The following is a 19,879-nucleotide window of genomic DNA, read 5'->3' as shown; positions in this document are numbered from 1 at the left end:
TGATGTGGTCATAAAGCGAGGCATCACATGACTGCATCACTTAGCAACAGCAATCCTGGCAATCCCTGTTGCTGTTGTTAAGCGAATTTTACCAGTTGTTAGCTGAGGACCCACCCCAATCCAAGCCATTCTGGGCTTGGTCCCTCCCAGCCCTGAGCCTCAGTAAGGTGAGGGACTGCCTCCAACTCCTCCCATCTCTGCCCTTTTGGCCGCCCTCGCCATCCTGCACTCCGAGACCCCTGCCACCCTCCACTCCACCGCCCCAACTGACCTTCGCCATCTTTTTCCTCCCACTGCTGACGAGGTGTGCCTGGCGTGGCCCTTTGTACCAAGAAGCCCTTTTGAGTGAAGCCAGAAAAAAAAGGCCAGCAAAAGCAAGCCCCTTTGCAAGTGGTTTCTCCAGCGAACACTTCCTACACATGGCTCCCTGAGCCAACCCCCAGCACTTTCCCATTGAGCAAAACTGCTTCCTGCCTTCCCCATTGGCTGGCATTCTTATTTGCACCATGCTGCTGGGCAATAATAATAATAGAATAATAATAATATTGCCCAGCAGCATGGCGCAAATAAGAATGCCAGCCAATGGGGAAGGTCAGAAGCAGTTCCACCCAAGTGGTTTCTCCAGCGAAAGCTTCCTACATGTGGCTCCCTGAGCCAACCCCTGGCGCTTTCCTGCTGGGCAAAAGGCAGGATGTGTCAGGAAAAGCAGGAAGCAGTTTCTCCAGTGGGAAAGTGCCTGGGATAGCTCAGGTAGGCACATGTAGGAAGCGTTCACCAGAGAAATTGCTTGCAAAGGGGCTTGCCTTTGCCAGCTTGCTTTTGTCGGCTTCTCACTAAGGGGCTACCTGGGACAAAGGGCCAGGCCAGGCACACCTCGTCAGCAGCAGGAGCAAGAAGATGGTGAAGGTCAGCTGGGGTGGTGGAGCACAGGGCGGCAGAGGTCTCAGAGTGCATGGTGGCAAGGGCGACTGCGGCTGGACTGGGCTGGGGCGACTGTGGCTTCCCGGGCTGTGGCAAGCCGCCCCAGAGCCATGTAGTTCTAGGGCTGCTTGCAGCTCCACAAGACAAGACGCTTGCCACCCCACAAGGCCAAAAGGGCAGAGATGGTAGGAGATAGGCAGGTGGAGAGAACTGAAGTTCCCCTGTGGTTATAAGCACGGGCAGGCTACCAAGTGCCTGAATTTTGATCACGTGACCACAGGGGCACTGGAATGGCCATAACTTTGAGGACAGGTTATAAGTCATTTTTTTCAGCGCCGTCATAATTTTGAACGGTCACTGAATGAATGGTTGTAAGTCGAAGACTACCTGTAATGTGTTTATCATTCAGTGCTGATGTTTTAATATTGAAATGTTCTCTAAGAGAAAATTGGTTTTGGAAAAAGCACTCATTTTAACAGAAACGAGTCATCCAGAAAAAAAATTGAGAAGATACTTTATTAAAGGTAGACGTAGTATTCTTCATTAATCTGTTGTAATTACTTTTATAGTGTTTCTTTTTGCATGTGTAAATAACACAGATAAATAGCTTTCAGGGTATTTTCTGATTATTTTCAAATGAAACCTTGTTGCTTTTCCAGACATTGTGATCCCTTGTGTATTTGATAGTTTGAATGAATGAATGAATGAATGAATGAATGAATGAATGAATGAATGAATGAATCTTCATGGATAATCCTGTGTCAAATAACTAAAACGAGAGAGACAGAGAAACAGACAGATGCCTGATAGGATACAATTACAGGCTAAATGTATGAAAATATCAAATTGCACATTTACTTAAGTATTGTGAATTAACAGGTCAAACCCCTCACTCAATGCAGGCAAAGCACAAAAATTGTTCAATGTTGAGACTAATTAATGGCTTCAGATTTGCCAAGAGTGAATATAAAATTGATCAGGTCTATCTGGTCTAGTCACTCAAAAGGGAGCAATGAGAGCACAACTGGTATGTTAGAACACCGTTAAGGAATAGTCTCTGTGGATTGAACCTTTCCCTAGGAGAGTATTGTCATGTTGCTTACAGATGAACAGGAGAAGATGATGATATATTGTGGAAGGTTCTGGCTTTATTTAAAGCTTGTCTCTGGATATGGAGACAAAAGCTGATTTGATATAAACACAAACTGCACAAAGAGTTAATTTAGCAGTACCTGTGTATTTTTCAAATAGGACTAATACTTGTTCCTACTTGGGCCCAGGTACCATAAAGCCAGCTTGGTCTGTCCTGTCCATCCACTTTGATAGGTTCACAAGAAGATACATGGTGTACAGCTTATTACTAACACTAAATCTTCTGTAATTAACTGAATGAGAGCATTTTCTGTTTTTATAGACTGGAACTCCTATGGCTAAACCCCAGTTTCTGGTATATGGAATGTTTGATTAATACAAATAAAAAATTAGCCAACATAAAAGCTCACCATTCCACAGTGGATTTTTAAAATTCTTGTAGTATAAGATCACATCCAGATGCAGTTTAAGGTGAACTATAAGCATGTGATCACTTTTAAATGGATTTCCCACCTATTCACAGACAATCAGATTATTAACATTATTATTATTACACATTCCAGCAGGGTGCATAACAGGCAATCAATTTAAGGTAATTAAAGCATCAGAATATAAAAGACAACCAATGAATACAAATCTTTACATTATAATAAACATTACAAATACATAATTAATTAAGAAAACAGTTTACAATCAGGAAAACCTCCTTGGGGGGGAGATGGGCAGTGATAAATTCTGATAAGTAAGTAAGTAAATAAATAAATACCAATTAAATATGTAATATCATACCCTGTTAAAATCACCAACACAATAATTTAACTAAGATGCCGAATGAATGAATGAATGAATTGTAACATCAACTTACAGTCTTTTTAGCCTAAGGATGAGATTTACATGCTTAGCATTGCTTAGGCAATATATTTTGTGAAACAATGACCTAATCGTGAACACTGGCTTTCTGGCTCACCCAGTGAATACATTTCTATTAGCATCATTGACTACTGCTCCTTTAAGAATGAAAATAGCCAATTTCTTCACCATAAACACAAGATAGCATATTTACATGTGGTATCTTTAGATTGGTACAACTATAACGGAGCCAGCAGGCTATATAGATATTGTCATGAGCACTGATGGTGAGCAGAAGGGGGCCCCTATCCAGGGGGGAAAATGCATGTGTAGTAGCGAGAATTTGAGCTGTTATTCAAAGAGACACAGAACAGACCCGCCTTGACTTCTGGGGTTTATCTGTATGGGTTTTCTCACGCTTCTTCAGTTCCTTAGGATTTTCTGTCTAATGTAGCAGTAATAAAACACTAGAGACCTATTCCTCGTCTCGGCGTGGTTCCTGCTTGTCAGGACAGATATAGCCTACAAATAGCCAGCAGGCTATATAGATATAGCCTACAAATAAGGCGGAATCATTTGGTCCTGTTCTGTCATTAAGGTCTCATGCAATTATAAGCTCAGACTTTGAGAAGGCCATTAAAAGATCCGTAATATTTTTCTTGTTGTGAGACAAAGTTCCTTTGAATAATCCTGCACTTTTATTGAGGTGATTGTTAATAAGCAAGTCTACAACTATCAAACCTCACTATAACAGCTTCTGCAAAGTGGTTGCAGGGTTAAAGTTCAACCACCTAAGCCGATAGTCAAGGACATTGTGAGGTCATCTTTACCACTACTATTTCTGACACATTGAAAAGAATTCATAACACACAAAGCAAAGCCCTTAATTTCCAATCGTACTATTGATCAAGTTTCCTGAAACTGGAGAACAGCATATCTGGAAAGAAATCAATGAGGGTGATATTCACATTTTAAGTTCTGCCCTGCAGTACTCCATGAAAGTATGGGTGTTTCATGTTGAGTTATATAATGTTGACCATGCTAATATGCTCTGAGGAATCACTCCATTTCCCATCCAATATTGTATTATCAGTTGGTGTTAGAACAAGAATTTTCTAATTAAGGGAGAAAATTTCATCTCTCCTTAGGTGCTCCAGTGCCAGGTTTTGCATCAGTGATAAATTTAGTGGCTAATCTGTTGGTGGTTGTAAATCCTCCACCTGTGATAGATAATTATCCCTTGATTTCCCATGACACAATTGTCAGGAGCTTCCAGGTGATGCAGTCCCAAATGACATTTAGTCAGTGGTAACAGAGCCTTCAGGGGAGAAAAGGGGAGATGGATCTATTATCTTCAGATAGTCAACACTTTTCTGACTCTGCTTTTTAATCACAGACTCCTGAAGACAAATCAGATTATTGCCTCTTGACCATGAAAAACTTGAGTCAATCTTTGCTTGGTTGCCTTTCTTCTTATCTGGGCTGTTCAGCAATTTTTCACAACTTTCCATTTTTAGGAGCATCCGCTTGAAATACTTCCTAATTTAAACTGTTAGTGTTAGGCATGGCTTCTGAAGTCAGAGTGGCAGCTAATAATTCAGCTGCACCAGTAATTGACATTAATTTTGTTTAAATCCCCCCAGCCTATATAGTATTTCTGATCATTCATGCCTTGGTGGTGTGCCAAAAGAGTTATCAGCCTGGTTTCTAATGCGTCATTTAAAGAATTTTCATCAGACAGACTAGTTGTTTAAACTTAGTTGTCAAGGTCACAGATAGTACAGAAGCACTGGGGACATTATCAATTGGCACTATATCCATTTAGTTAGTATCAATGTTGTTTGCTACAGCTGTCTCATTTGAAATAGTCAACAGGTTTACTTTCTCATTATGAAACATCCATGCTGGAAAAATTGGGAACACTACTAAAACGGTTTTCAATTTTATACAAGTTGGATTGCAGAACAGTTAAATGTGAGAAGATTCTTCTTTCTTCCTACCATGCTTGGCAACCATTGGGCTGCATTCAGTGAGATGATATTAGCAGCAAAGGAGTGGACTCACTAGCTAACAAATGCTCTTCTAGAGAGCCAGTGTCCTCTATTAACTGTATTTGTCCTAACAGCCAGGAACCATGCTGAGACAAGGAATAGATCTCTAGTGTTTTATTACTGCTACATTAGACAGAAAATCCTAACAAACTGAAGAAGCGTGGGAAAAACCCAGACAGATAAACACCAAAAGTTAAGGCGGGTCTGATCTGTGTCTCTTTGAATGGCTGCTTAACTCCTCAGTACTACGCATGCGTTTTCCCCCCTGGATAGGAGCCCTCTCCTGCTCACCATCAGTACTCATGACATCACCCTCCCCTCCAGATTCACATTCCATTTCAGCCCCCTCCCTTCCAGAGGTCTCATGAGAGTCCATCTCCCCCTCCAAGCTCCCATGGGAACTGGGCAATGATGGAAATTCTCCAAAGGAAAACTCCTCCAAGGATGAATCAGTGCTGCTCTCCAGGTCTGATAACGCTTCTGGCCCAGGTGGCTGCTGCTGGAAAATAGCTAGATAATTAGAAGATTCTTCCCCCCCCCCCTTGGGAAATGCAAGCCTGAGGTGGAGGGCTGCGGCTCTCCCTCCTCCTCTCTCTCTGGCCTCAGAGCCTCTGGCGGGGATGGAGGTTGCCAACTTATGAACTCCTCTGCTTGGGATTCCTCTGCTTGCTCAGTCAAGTGAGGAATCTCTGGTAGAGTGCGAGGCTTGGGTTTGTGAGGGAAAAGTTGATGGAATCATTGAACCAGCGCTGGTGCATGCACATCTCTGGCATTTTCCCACGTGTGCTCTTCCTCAGGGTACCCTTTCCAGTGTATCAAATATTGGATGCCCCTTCTCCTCCTCCTAGAGTCCAGAATTTCCTTGACTTTGTATTCTCCTCCCCCTCCACAATTACTGGAGGTGCGGCGGGCAGTTGCGATCGTAAGGTACTTGGGGGAGGGTGTTTGGCTAGCAAGGTTCTGTGAAAGACTGGATGGATTTTCATGGATGCTGGCAGCTTTAAGCAATAAGCCACTGGATTTATCTGCTGTGCCACAGTGAAAGGGCTGACAAACTTAGAGTCCAACTTCTTGGAGGGTCTGGTAGAAGTCAAAAACTTGGTAGAGAGCCACACTTTGTCTCCTACCGCAATCGCTGGCCCCTCTTGTCTGTGAGCATCTGCAGCGCTCTTGTAAGCACTCTTTGCCCTGTTCAGCTGCTCCTTTAACAACTCCTGTGCGGCTTGTTGCTCTTGAAGAAAATCAGCCGCGGCTGGGGCAGTTCCCTGCTGGAAGGAGGTGGGCAACACCCAAGGGTTAACCCCGTAGAGTGCTTGGAAAGGAGACATCTTGGTAGAGGATTGCACAGAGTTGTTATAGGTAAATTCTGCCATGGGGAGCAGGGCTGGCCAATTGTCTTGCTGATGTGTGGTGTAACACCTGAGATATTGCTGTAACCATTGATTAATTTTCTCAGCTTGCCCATTACTAGCCGGATGATGCGATGATGATAGGTGGATCTGGACCCCTAATGATTGGAAAAGGGCCCTCCAGAACCTGGAAGTGAACTGAGGGCCTCTGTCACTCACCAAGTGATTTACCATGCCTTTATACCTAAAAACATGGTCCATGAACAACTGTGCTGTGGCTTGCGCAGATGGGAGGCCCTTGCAAGGAATAAAATGCGCCATTTTAGTGAAAAGGTCCACCACCACTAGTATGGAAGTCAGCCCCTGGACCGGGGGTAAATCAGTGATGAAATCCATGGAGATTGTATCCCAAGGCCTACTAGGGGTGCGTAGGGGTTGCAAGAGTCCTGTGGGCTTCCTTGGGAGAGGCTTGGCTCGTCTACAGGTATGACAAGAAGCAACGTAACCCTTTATGTCTGCAGTCATCTTAGGCCACCAGTAGTCTCTCAGAGCTCTATGGAGAGTTTTGAAAACACCTCCGTGGCTGGCCGTTTGATGGTCATGGCAAAGTCTCAGTACTTCTTCCCTCAATGGGGGGGGGGAATGTATAATTGCCCGCTATGCCAGAGGATTCCTGCCTCCACATTAAAGGGGGAGGCAGTGTCTTGCGGGCCCCTCTGGAGGTCATCCATCCTGGCCCTGGCATACAGGTCCTGTTGCTGCTGAGCTCTGACTCTTGTAAATAGGTCCTCTGCTGCTAAAATCTCTGGTTCCCCCTCATAGACTGATCAAAGTTGTGAGGTTGTAATATAATAGCCTGTACCTCCTGGTGAGTAGTGGGGGTTGCCTGAATGGATTGAGACAGATTATCTGCCAAACAGTTCTGCGCCCCGGGAACATAAGAAATAACAAAATTGAAACGGGAGAAAAACTGGCTCCATCTGATTTGGCGTGGGGTGAGGGATCTGGCGTTTTGTAGAAGCTGTAAATTCTTGTGATCGGTGCAAACTTTCACAGGAAAGGTTGCACCTTCTAGCCAGTGCCTCCACTCTTGAAATGCTGCTTTAATTGCTAGCAACTCCTTGTTAAAAACATCATAGTTTCTCTCTGCTGGTGAGAGTGTGCAGGAGAAAAATGCACAAGGGAGCAATGTATTCTCTGTTTTGTTTGTATATTGCAATAAAACAGCACCAATAGCAATATCTGAAGCATCTGAATGCATTATGAATTGCTTCGTGGGATCAGGGTGCTTTAAAAGCGGCTGGAATGCAAAGAGTTGCTTAAATTCTTGGAAGGCTGCTTGCTCTCTCTCCCCCCAAATGAATTTTGATCCTTTCTTCAAAAGCTGTGTGAGGGGTTTAGCCCTGTCACTAAATTTTTTTATGAATCTCCTGTAAAAATTGCAGAACCCTAGGAATTTTTGTACCTCTTTCACGTTTCGGGGGGGTTGCCACGAGAGAATTGCCTGGACCTTTGAAGGATCCATGGATATGCCTTCTGTTGATATTTTATAGCCCAGGAAATGTAATTCAGTTAAATCGAAGGCACACTTCTCTAGCTTGGCGAACAGCTTGTTCTCTCTCAGTCTTTATAAGGCATTACGTACATGGGTTACATGAGTTGTAGCATCCTCAGAGAATATTAATATGTCATCTAGATAAATGACCAGATACTTATCTAGTACATCAGAGAAAATTTGATTCATAAATCGGGAAAATATGGCTCCTGCATTAGACAAGCCAAAGGGCAAAACAAGGTACTCAAATTTACCAAACCTGGTATCGAAGGCAGTCAGATATGCATGCCCTCTTTCATCCGGATCAGATTGTACGCATTCCTGAGGTCCAACCTAGTAAAAATGTGTGCTTTCTGTAAGTGATCCAGCAGATCAGATATTAGGGGGAGTGGGTAATTTTCCTTGACTGTGACTTTATTGAGGGAACTGAACTCATGCACCACTCTCATGGGTGCCTCCTGGTTTGCCGGTGCCAACGGGTAAGGCTTCTTTGGTACGAAGGAGGTAGGAGCAGACGCTGGGGAAGTGGATGGTCGAATGAAACCCTTTTGGAGATTAGAATCCAAGTAATCCTTTAAGGTGGCTAGTTCCTTGGGGGACATGGGATATTGTTTCCTTGCTGGAATCTTGGCTCCTGGTATCAACTCAATGGTGCAATCACAGTCCCTATGGGGGGATAATGCTGTGGCCTCTTGTTCACTGAAAACGTCTGTGAAATCTGCATACTTGGCTGGTAACTGGACCCCCCCTGCTTCCGTGACTGCGTTGGTTTCTGGAGAGAGGAGAGCAGCTTGAATCTTGTGGTTCTGGCATTCCTTAGCTGGGAAGGAGATTGCTCCCGTAGTCCAGTTCAACAATGGGTTGTGGATCTTCAGCCAAGGTATGCCCAGGACTATAGGCACATTAAGTGATGCAGTAACATAAAGTTGGATCCACTCAGTGTGGTCTCCCATTGTTAGTTGCAAAGGTTCTGTGAAACTTCTAATCGGCCCTGCCTTGTGGGGCTGGCCATCAATGGTCTCCACTTCTATGGGACGTGGCAATTCTATGGTCGGGACGTTGAGGTCTTGTACAGTCTGTACATCAATAAAATTGGTGGAACCTCCGGAATCCACGAGGGCCTCTAGCTTGACCTGGTGCTCTAGGTTTACGTGCATTATGACTGGTGAGTAGTAAAAGGATTGCCTGGAATCCTCGGAATGAGCCCTTCTTAATTGATTGATGGTCTCCCTGCTGAGCTCTGTGGAGGGAGACCGACGGAGTTTCCCTGGTTGGAAGTAGAGGCGGAGGTGGCTCTTGGTTCTGCTGCTTGCCCTGGGGCTCTTAAGGAATTTGCTTGGCTTCTCGCTGGGCAAGCTCTCACCATGTGCTCCTGGATTCTGCAGTAGAAACAGAGGGCTCTCTCTCTCCTTCTCTGTCTCTCAGCCTCAGAAATAAGCCTCCTGCTCGCCCCGATCTGCATCGGCTCCTCTAGTCCTGAGTAAAGAGATGCTGCAGAGAGAGCTGGAAATCCTGGAAGCACTCTGAGGCCCCTGTTTCTCCCCGGCTGCATCTGTCTGAGCTCTTCTAGCCTGGCGTCTATGACCACGGACAGTTGATAAAAACCTTCTAGGGTAGCTGGTGTTCCCTGGTGCACTAATTCATTTTTTATTTCTTCATCCAGCCCATTTGAATTGATCTTTCAAGGCACTCTCATTCCAGTCCAGATCTCCTGCTAACAGCTTGAAATCAGCAATGTAAATTCCCACCCTCTTGTTGCCTTGCTTGAACTTCCAAATTTCCCGGCTGGCAGTGACCTCTCTGATCGGGTCGTCCAAGTGTGTTCGGAACCCTGCCAGAAAATTCTGGTAGTCGTTTATTGGGTTGTTGTTCTCCACCATGGGAATAGCCCATTTGGCTGCTGGGTCCTTTAGCAGACTTAAAATGAAGGTGACTCTGGTTCTGTCTGTGGGAAACTCTGCCGGTCTGCTGTCAAAAAACATTGTGCACTGTGTGAGAAAGGTTCTCAACTGTCCTGCTTCTCCTCCAAACTTCTCTGGTAGACTGTCCTGGGATCTCAAGACTACTGGCGGAGCTGCTGCTGCTGCTGCTGGCACCGGTTGTGGGTTAATCAGAGCTGGTTGTTGTAACTGCTGTAGCATGGCTGCTTGTAATGTGTTGATCTGGAGATCTACTTGTTGTTGATGTTGTTGCAATGCTGCTGTCAGTTGTTGGATGGCCTGCCGAATTTCCTGGTTTTCCGATGACACTTTCCCAAATGTCTCTTCCTTTTTTTTTTTTTTGTTCCTCCCTCTTTCAACGGGAGTAGGGAGTTTGTTAGGATTGATGTCCTAACAGCCAGGAACCATGCTGAGACAAGGAATAGGTCTCTAGTGTTTTATTACTGCTACATTAGACAGAAAATCCTAACAAACTGAAGAAGCGTGGGAAAAACCCAGACAGATAAACCCCAAAAGTCAAGGCGGGTCTGTTCTGTGTCTCTTTGAATGGCTGCTTAACTTCTCAGTACTACGCATGCGTTTCCCCCCCTGGATAGGAGCCCCCTCCTGCTCACCATCAGTACTCATGACAGTATTAGAGAGAATCCGCAGTGTGATTTGATTGGGTTGAAGCCAACTATTTTGTTTTGCAGTTCCTTTTATTCTTGTGGGTTCAATCTTGCCTGGTAATCAGTTAGTATATGGATATCCAATGTGCCAATTTGCCAAACGCCTCGAAGGACAGTATCTAGTACTTTTATAAAAGCTGTCAGTCTATCTAGATGGTTTTTCATAAATGTTTTGAGGTAGCCTTTTAGCAAGTCTATCTTTTTTGTTTTATTGCCACTAATTATCCAGAAATAACCAGTACAGTTTGTGCTGTTAAAAGGCATTACTTAGGCCTGTATCCAGCTACATCCTCCTTCAGAAATAATTCATTACGTAGTGGGGGAGAAGGGTCTCCAAGAGATGATTAGGGGTCATTCAATTGTACCCACCAAAGCAGCTGACAAAACTAGAGAAGCAGTTTGAAGACAATTGGGTTTTTTGTGATCATTCCTCCCGGAAAGAAGAGAGGAGTTCTATTATACATTGCTTCTACAGTTCTGAGCGCTGATTCCAATTCCACATCATGTCTGTTGAAAAAGAATTTAATTTATCTTCTCTGTTTTCTGTCCTCTTATTAGTTGCTTTGTTTAGGAAGAGATCATTTTTTAAATTTCTCTGCTGGCTTTGCAGAAATCCAAGAGCCTGGGATGTCTCCATAACACTCCTTTTGTCCTTTCCATCCTCAGTATTGTCAGGGTATGCATATGTGCACATTAAATAAATAAAACTAACACTTCAAATAAAATAGGAACAAAATGTACTGCCACAAATGGTAAAGCAATAAAAAAGTAAAAAGAAAAATAACAAAAGAAAAGAAAAGAGGGACAGAATTAGCTACCCTAGCAGCTGCACAATGGACGTTATCTTTTCTCTGTCAGCTGGATGGAATGGTGCAAGTCTGTAACCCAGTTCCTGTAGAGGCAAAGGGTATTGACTTAAGAGCTCAAGAGGCTGCATTGGGCTAAGTATAGCATCACTGTTGTCATCCTGGGGGAATCGGGGGGCCATCAGGTGGCCTAAGAAAACCTGCCCAGGATGGAGACAGAACAGTTAATAACTCCCTTGGCAATAGCTTAACACATTTTTTGCATTTGCTGTTAGCTTGATACATAGTATTAATAAAGTTAGGAAGGAAGAATGATGGAATATTTTGGCTGCAGTTCACCAACTAATTAAATCAGAGTACTTGGTGCCAGGCCAGTAGATTTTGTCCTATAACTTGGAGAAACTGGCCAGTAGTGTTTAGCACAAAGCAGTGCCATAACACATACTGTGGTGACAGCGTGGCAACTGTGTTATTTGATCAATATACTGTACATACAATAAGGATGTAAGGAGAATCCAGTTGTAGGGCATTTTGTGAAGTGAACCCCCTGCCTCATTTTTTAGTTGGCTGCTGTCAGCTAAAATGCAATCTGTTGCCTACAATGGACCATACACACTGGTGAAACGTAAAGCAATGTAGAGCTGCAAAATAGGAAGCAGGAAGGACACAAGTCTAACTTACAGTTGGCTGAAAGGAGAGCCTTAGGAGCATGCAGCAGTAGGGATAGATCTAAATACACTCATGTAAAAGATACAGTGTCCTTCAAGGGAAATAATCCACCCTAACCCTCTGAACCTTGATACATGTACTGGAACACATTGTCTTGAATTCTGGACCACACCCTGCAGTTGCTTCAAGTGTTTTATTTATTTTTTTTCTTTGAGCTGGCCTTTTTGTCTTTGCCTCTCTACTTTTGTATGAAACTTAAGGCAAGACAGAGTAGCAGTCAGGAAGGTCCTTGAGGGGGAAAGCAAAAAAGTTAAGATGGCAGCTGCAACTGCACAATCAAAGCCCTGCCCCCTTTATAAGTGCAGCAGATGTAAAAGGGGGCCAAGACTTTGATCATGTGGTATGGTTGGCATCTTGAATTTTTTGACTACTTATGCAGGTAACCCTGATAGCAATCCAGACCTAAGGTGATTAACTGCAAAACCAGATAGTGGAGATGGCTCTACTGTCCAACTATTCAGTTGTATTCTCAAAACCTGTCCTCAATGTAAATTTTAAGGATCAGTGCTTCATTGAAACCATCCTAATTTTTTTGCTCCATAGTCTTCAGTGGTTGGAGTCATGGATGATTTCAGGTTGATGACTGTGAAACTTCTTGTAAAAACATGTGACAAATGAAAACAATTTAAAAACAGAAAGAAGAAAAAAAAAACGGACTAGGAACATGAGCATTCTTCTAGCTTCCTGTAATTTTCTCATCAACACAGAAGTTTTCAATGGTTTGTTTAGAATGTTTTTGTGCAATTATTTTGCTGCAGTGTGGTACTTCCTGCCTTGAAGAATCTGGGCTAGATAACTATTAAACCTGTATTCAGAAGGCATCAAATAGTTCTGATTTTCTACTTGATGATGGTATCTTCTTCAAGCTATATCATTCATTGCCCTTGTCCAGGTGTGATACTATCTTTGCTTTTATTTATTCCTGTGATTATTTATTATAACAAGTCTTACATTAAAGAAAAATCTGAAACTATAAAATAAGATTTGGGGCTTAGTTTGCATCTTTAAAATAAAGTTTACTATTTTTGTACTTCCCAAAAACAAATGGAAAAGTTACATAACAGCATCTCTTCCATAGTGCTGTTGAAGCTGATGCACTTCATAACATTATTTTCCCACAGTACTTCTTTATATAAGGAATAATAATATTAACAACTGTTCATTAAATATATCAGAAATTCAGAATTTCTAACACTAGATGGATCTTCCCAGGTCAGGGCTGTGCAGCTTTTCTAGCCTGAGAACTTGGCCCATACTTCCCAGAATGTGATACTCCCAAGTATTTAATAATTTTCCCCTTCCATCACATAAACAAGTTTATAATTCAGATTATAATTGTAATTCAGCCCCTCCAAATATTGAGGGGCTCTGAGGCCACATCCAAGTTACATCTGAAAAATCTTTCTCATGATGCCTTTGCTGCAGTCCTTTAGCCCTTGATGCTTCTGGGATATATTGAGGGCAAACTGAGCAAGGCTTTAAGATGCACATCCATATGCACGTTGACAAGAAATAAAACATTTACTAGCCCTGGAACTGGTATATTAATTTCCTTTTTAGCTTGACAAGAGTCCATCAGAGTTTGGGATCCAGTAGTTTCTCTGCTGTGTTTTTTCTGCATAGGATAATACTACATAATGTGGTCTACAACATACAAGTGCATTTCAGTACTTTAAAATAGGAACTTGTTTTACTTGTTCTACAGCTGTCTGTAGAGCAAAGAAAATAATTGTATTGAAAATAGATATTAAAAACAAAATTTAAAAACTTGGGACCTCTTCTTTCCTTCTTCATGGGGCTGGTGACTGATCCTATTCAATGCAATGCAAAGAAGGAGAAAAAAGCAGTACCCTTCCCCCCTGAAGCCCCCCCACAAAAAAAAAAAACAGCTGAAGACAACATTTGGCAACTCCATCCTCTAAAAACTCTCAAGGGCAAATTGGCATAACTGAGTGTATTAAAAATTACTATCATAGAGTTCTGGATGAAATACATTCAACTTATTACATTCACTCAAATGATCAAAGAATAATCGCTTTTCTGAATTGATAGGATGTTTTATTTCATTTGTCTTTCATATGACAGCTTATTCATAATATTAGAAGCACCTATAATAGAAAATTATGAAATTCAAGTCACTAATATGTTTGAGGTCCCTTTTTTTTAGATTTTAGGCAGTTCTGAACATTTATTCTCAGTACCAATCAGAGTGCTTGAGAGGTTGTGAAGAGGACTTATTTTTGAAGAGTACATTTTGAAGAATATATTTGAAGAATAGGCATTTAGAAAAAGATGTGTATAATAATTACTGACTGATAGATAGCCAAGCATTCATTTATGTTATACTTCTAACCTTTTGGGAGGGGGGAGGGTATATAAGGAGATTAGTTTTGCAATGAAATAGGTGGATATCATAGGGAAAGTTATGAAAAGGTTATCATGTAAGTGTTTGAGCCAAGATGTGGTTGACATCTGAAATCACTGAAATGAGTTTCTGCTGGGATACAGTTGTACAGAAGAAGAGAAAGAAGAGGAAACTACTTAATATTACCTTTACTCTTATTGACTACAGAGTTCTTACAGGACTTACTCAGAAAATTGAAGGAGGAGGAGGAGGAGGAGAACGTAATGTTACCTTTACTCTTATTGACTACAGAGTTCTTATAGGACTTACTCAGAAAATTGCTACTTCTGTATACTGGTAGTGAAATGAACATTTGCTTTCTACCAATGTTTTTGAAAATGTATACTTATGCCAAGCTATTACATTATCTGATGCATCATAACACTTTACGGTGAATTACTTAAGTCTAATTTACATGTGGATTTACATTATTTCTTTGCAATTCATGAATTGCCCATCAATATATAAAATGATTCTCTTTACATTAAGATAATGTGAAAGTTCTGTCTCTGTTTCAATGGACCATCCGTCAGGTCATCATTTCATGTTACAATCACTGCTACACATTCATGTGTGAACCAGACCATGAATAGGAGTATACAATCTACATATCAGAGTCCCTTTCTGTTTACAAGAGCTACACCAATCTGAGATCGACACTGTACCCCTCTGTCCCAATGATGCAATTAGAGTTCTGTAGATCTTTGAAGGCTGAGCCAAGTAACTTGAAAAATTAATCAGAACACCTGCTGTTCCTGAGGAAATGCAAAAATATTTTTGCAGTGCTTTCTGTGAAGCTATGGAGTAGGCAGCTACCAAAAGATGAATGTTTCATCTCATCTCACCTCTCAGCACCTAGGACTTTCACCCTCTCTCCAGAAGACATTGACCTTGGTGCCTTCTCTTGCACAGTAGCCATTTCTGGTGGCTTTACATTAGCTTAGGGGGAACTAGACAGTACATGGACGTAACAGACCAACATAGAGTATCTTTCAAACCTGAGTATGGCTCAGTTCATACACACAAGCAACTGTATGAATCACCATTTGAGATCCAACTGTATCGAAAAAAAACCCTCCATGTTGCAAGTTGTTGAAGCAATATTACGTCCCCTACTGCTAATGCAATTCATCTTTTTTCACAGTATGTTTTTCTGTAGACATTTACAAAATCACACTGATAACCACCCATAAAAAATAGCTTTCTGATACTGCCTCAAATGATTGCCTTTCAAACAGTAGTACAAAGTGGCTTGTATATATGACTCATAGCTAAGAAAAGGTAAATATGAATCTGGAAAACAGCAAGTATCTGTGTACTCTGGTAATAGCTAGCTAATATTACCAATTTCTAGGTACATAATACTTTCTAATAAATCGGGCTAAGGGGCAGGATTGGATGGTTTATAACAATGAGATTTATTTTCTCAATTTCTGTGCTTTCTTTTTAGGATCATTCAGACAATCCATTGGGAGCAGCAGTAACTCTGGCTCATGAACTAGGCCACAATTTTGGTATGAACCATGATACACTGGAAAGAGGTTGCAACTGCAAAACATCTGCAGACAAAGGGGGGTGCATTATGAATCCTTCAACTGGGTAAGTGCAAGTTATATTTGAAAAGATGTTTGCCTGTTACTGTTGCTTTTGTTTTTAGACCCAATGTATATCTCCATAAATTTCATAAGCAGAAGAGTACATCCTGTTTATACCAATTAGACCTTACTGCAGAGACTCTCCCTTAATTTGTTAGAATAAAAAACATTCTAAATGTTCAATTCTTGAAGAAAAAATATCTTAATCACTTGAATATAACTGTAAAGATTCTTCCCACCCACTCACCTGCATTATTAAAGGAACATGTGTGGAAAGCTATTAAGTTGTAATGTCTTTCTATCCTCCTAGTGTAAAATGGAGAAAAACAAGATCATAAGACAGAAAACCTAGCAAGTAAAGAGAAACCGAATATAACTGAATATTGTTGCAGAGCTTCTTTATACTTTCCCTGGCTTCTCAAACATCTGATCTGCTTTCTTCCATCTCAGCTAACTGAAGTTTTTAAAGAACTCCTTTACTGTAGTCCAAAAATTCAATTACTGCACTATCCATACTTCAGTCCAAGCCATCTTTCACACTCAATAGAGTAATGACTTCAATTTAGCATGTGATTTGCTGGGTGGAGTAAACATTGGAAAGAGTTGCTGTAGCACGCCAATCATGAAAGGAAACTTCTCTCAATTTTTTATAAGTTTAGCTTTTCTAGATTGAGAGAGTCTTGTTCCAGGCCCTCTGTTAACTGCAAGAATTTTAGGAATGTGCCTAAACCAGCTTTCCCCAAATCCAGTGCCCCCCAGAGCCTTGGAGCTACAATTTCAATGATTTCCAGGCCACATGACCTTGACCATGTTGATTGGGAATTAAGGGAGTTGGAGCTTAACACATCTGGTGATCACTACGTTGTAGGGTTGGGCTACGATGTTAAATGGAAATTAATATGCTCATGTGACATACAGTTGGAATGGAATACATGTTAATTAAAGTATAGTTTATTCTTATTTTGTTAAGACTTACAAAAAAGAAAAGATGGAAATAATTTTGCAAAAAAAAAAGTACTATAATTCCTTCTCCCTGTATAGCTAGTAAGGAAAATGAAACATTCCATCTCTAACTGGGAATTTCTTGCAGGTCTTACATATATCATTAGGAAATAGCATTCAAACAACAAGGTACATTGTTGACATTAGACAACACTCAGTTATTGTTTTCAATGTGGATGAAGCTCCCCATATCTTGCCAGGAGTCTTCCTTCAAGCTAAAATCTTCTCTCTCTCATATCAGCCTGAACAGTTTCCTTTAAGGTATAGTACATGCCAGAAGCATGTTACAAGGAAGGAAAGATAAAATCTAAAGAGGCCAGCATGGGTATATGGAGAGCTCTCTAAAATGCTGAAGAGGAAAAGACACATGTACAGGAAATGGAAGGAAGGGAACAATCAAAGAAGAATGCGAGGTCATCTCAGGAACTGTGAAGATTGTGTCAGGAAGGGTAAAGCCAAAACAAACTAAAGCTTGCAAAAGACCCTACAAACAACAATAAGTTCTGTGGGTATGTTAGAAACAAAACAGAAGCCAAAGAGGGAAAGTCTGTTGCAAGGACAAAGAGGTGAACTGGAAATGGGTGATCATGAGACAGCAGAACTTTCTAACTTGCACTTTCCATTCGTCTTCTCTCAGAAGGGAAATGAAGCCTAGATGGCTGTTGGAATGTCACTGGGAAAGGAAGAGAGAATTTAGCTAATGTAAATGAATTCAAGGCTCCAGGGCCAGATGGATTACTTTCCACGGTATTGGAAGAACTAGGGTAGGTAATCACAGAACCATTCTTGCTAATATTTTGGTTACTCCCAGAGGATTGGCAGGATCTCAGAAGGCCAAACAAGAGCAAATGTTGTTCCCACTCGCAAGACTGGAAAAAAGGAAGTCCCAGGAAACTATAGACCTTACAGCTTGATATCTTCTGGGCAAGATCATGAACAGATTATTCAATGGCATGTTTGTGAGCACCTGAATAGGCATGTTAAAATTAAACAGGAGCCAGCATGGGTTTGTCATAAACAATCGTGTCAGTCTAACTTTATCGCCTTCTTTGACAGAGTTACTAGCTTAGTAGATCAAGGAAATAGAGGGCATAGTATATCTGTATAGTATAGTATAGTATAGTATAGTATAGTATAGTATAGTATAGTATAGTATAGTATAGTATAGTATAGTATAGTATAGTATAGTATATAGCCGCTCAGCAAAGCCTTTGACAAATCTCTCCTTATGTTCTCCTTACTAAAATGGCAAAGCAGGGGCTAGATGACTGCACCCGAAGAGTGTTAATTAATGGGTTCATTCAGCTTGAGGGAAGTACTGAGTGGAGTGCCCCAGGGCTCTGTCCTTTGCCCAGTATTGTTGAGCATTTTTATCAGTGCTTGGAGGTGGAGTTCAGGGGATTCATACCAAGTTTAAGATGATGCAATACTGGAAGGGGTGACTAATGATCTAGATAGGCTTGAGCAGCAGGCTGATGTATAGGTAGTCCTTTGGGTTTGAAGAAGACATGCTGTTGTGCAGTTCATCTGTGGACACGAAGGTGGCTCTGCAGTCCCAGGCTGGAAGCACAGAGTTTAACACAACGGCGGCATTGGAAGTCCATTCTTGTAATAACCATGGGTGTTATTCTGTGACGCCAAGAAGCTGTGGCTGCTGACAGAACCCTCCGGCAAGTCCTGTGCTACGAAGCCTCCGCTAGCTTTGAAGAGAGGCACTGCCAAAAACTGATATAAAACCATGGATTTAAATGAATAGGGTGGAATTTAACAAAGTGAAATGAGAAGTTCTGCATCTGGGTAGGAAAAATGAAAGCCACAAGTATATGATGGGGAGAACTGGCATGGCAGTTCTCCGTAGGAAAAGGATCTGGGGGCTCTTGCAGATTATCAATTAAATATGAGCCAGCAGTGTGATGCAGCTGTGAAAAATTCAAATACCATCTTGGATACATTAATAGGAGCACAGAGTCCAGATCGTGGGAGCTGTTCCATCTACCCCAGTTGGAGCCCAGTAGTATTTTATTGCTAGCTCAAATTGATTTGTCCTCATCCTGAATGCAGTGCTAGCCTCTTTTATGGAGTCTGTGACTTATGTTTGTTTGTTTCTTTCATTTTTTTCTATTGCATACATTTGTTGTTTGAAGCTGGGGGTCTGCAAAATCAAAATAAACATTCTTGAGAGTAAAATCATGTTTTAACTAGTTCAATTTGTTTAAATCATGGCCGTTCTTTATGGTGTGTGCTCCATTTAAGGGAATAGATTACATTTTTTTTGCTTTTGAGATGGTTCTCGACCTCTTTTTCATTATTTTTAAATGTGTGCATGCACATAAATGTGCACATTGCCCTTTAGTTGATAATACTGCTGCCAATTCAGTTTTATTTATGAATATACATGGAATTTATTTTCTGCTCTACTGCCTATTATTTAAACAAAATCAGGTGGTGATGGTAATACAAGTGCTTGCTAATGATAGCCTGGTTTACCAATCACATCCAGATGTCAAGTCCATTATAATCTCCTTTCTTTCTTCACTGCTGGTTTGCGATAAATATTTTTTTTTCCTCTTGCGTCTCATGTTGTTGCCTTCAGTATGTTGAAAATGCTTAATTCTGAATCAATCAGAACCAAGCTCGTGTACTGCTATGCTGAATATTCTGTGAGAGTTACTAGCTTTGAATGTTTACTCAGATTTTTAAAGGGAAATTAGGTGATTTGATAAATTGACATTTTGATGAGCCTGGAAATTTCTCCAGAAAAATCACTAGATCACAAAATTATTTACCAGCCCATCTAATCAAATAAACTTTTACTAGATACCTATGATATAAAAGAGAAGACAATCCAACTTCTTTGACTTATTCTTATTTGTCACAAGCCGTTCTTACAATGTACTTTTTACATTGTAGGGGAAATT

At 41.3% G+C, this 19,879-nt stretch overlaps 1 protein-coding gene across 1 annotated transcript in view; it reads left to right on the top strand.

Annotated features, from left to right (window-relative positions):
* The window catches only part of ADAM12 (ADAM metallopeptidase domain 12), a 314,025-nt gene that overhangs the window by 203,112 nt on the left and 91,034 nt on the right, over positions 1–19,879 (top strand). The window contains exon 11 of the mRNA XM_063307340.1: positions 15,815–15,963. Within this exon, the coding sequence (XP_063163410.1) occupies positions 15,815–15,963 (149 nt within the window). The remainder of the gene's footprint in view (positions 1–15,814; positions 15,964–19,879) is intronic.

The sequence above is a fragment of the Candoia aspera genome, chromosome 6 (assembly GCF_035149785.1).
Source record: "Candoia aspera isolate rCanAsp1 chromosome 6, rCanAsp1.hap2, whole genome shotgun sequence".
In the NCBI taxonomy this organism is placed as follows: domain Eukaryota; kingdom Metazoa; phylum Chordata; class Lepidosauria; order Squamata; family Boidae; genus Candoia; species Candoia aspera.
Note: the sequence above shows the minus strand (reverse complement) of the source record. Positions and strands in the feature narration are given on the sequence as shown.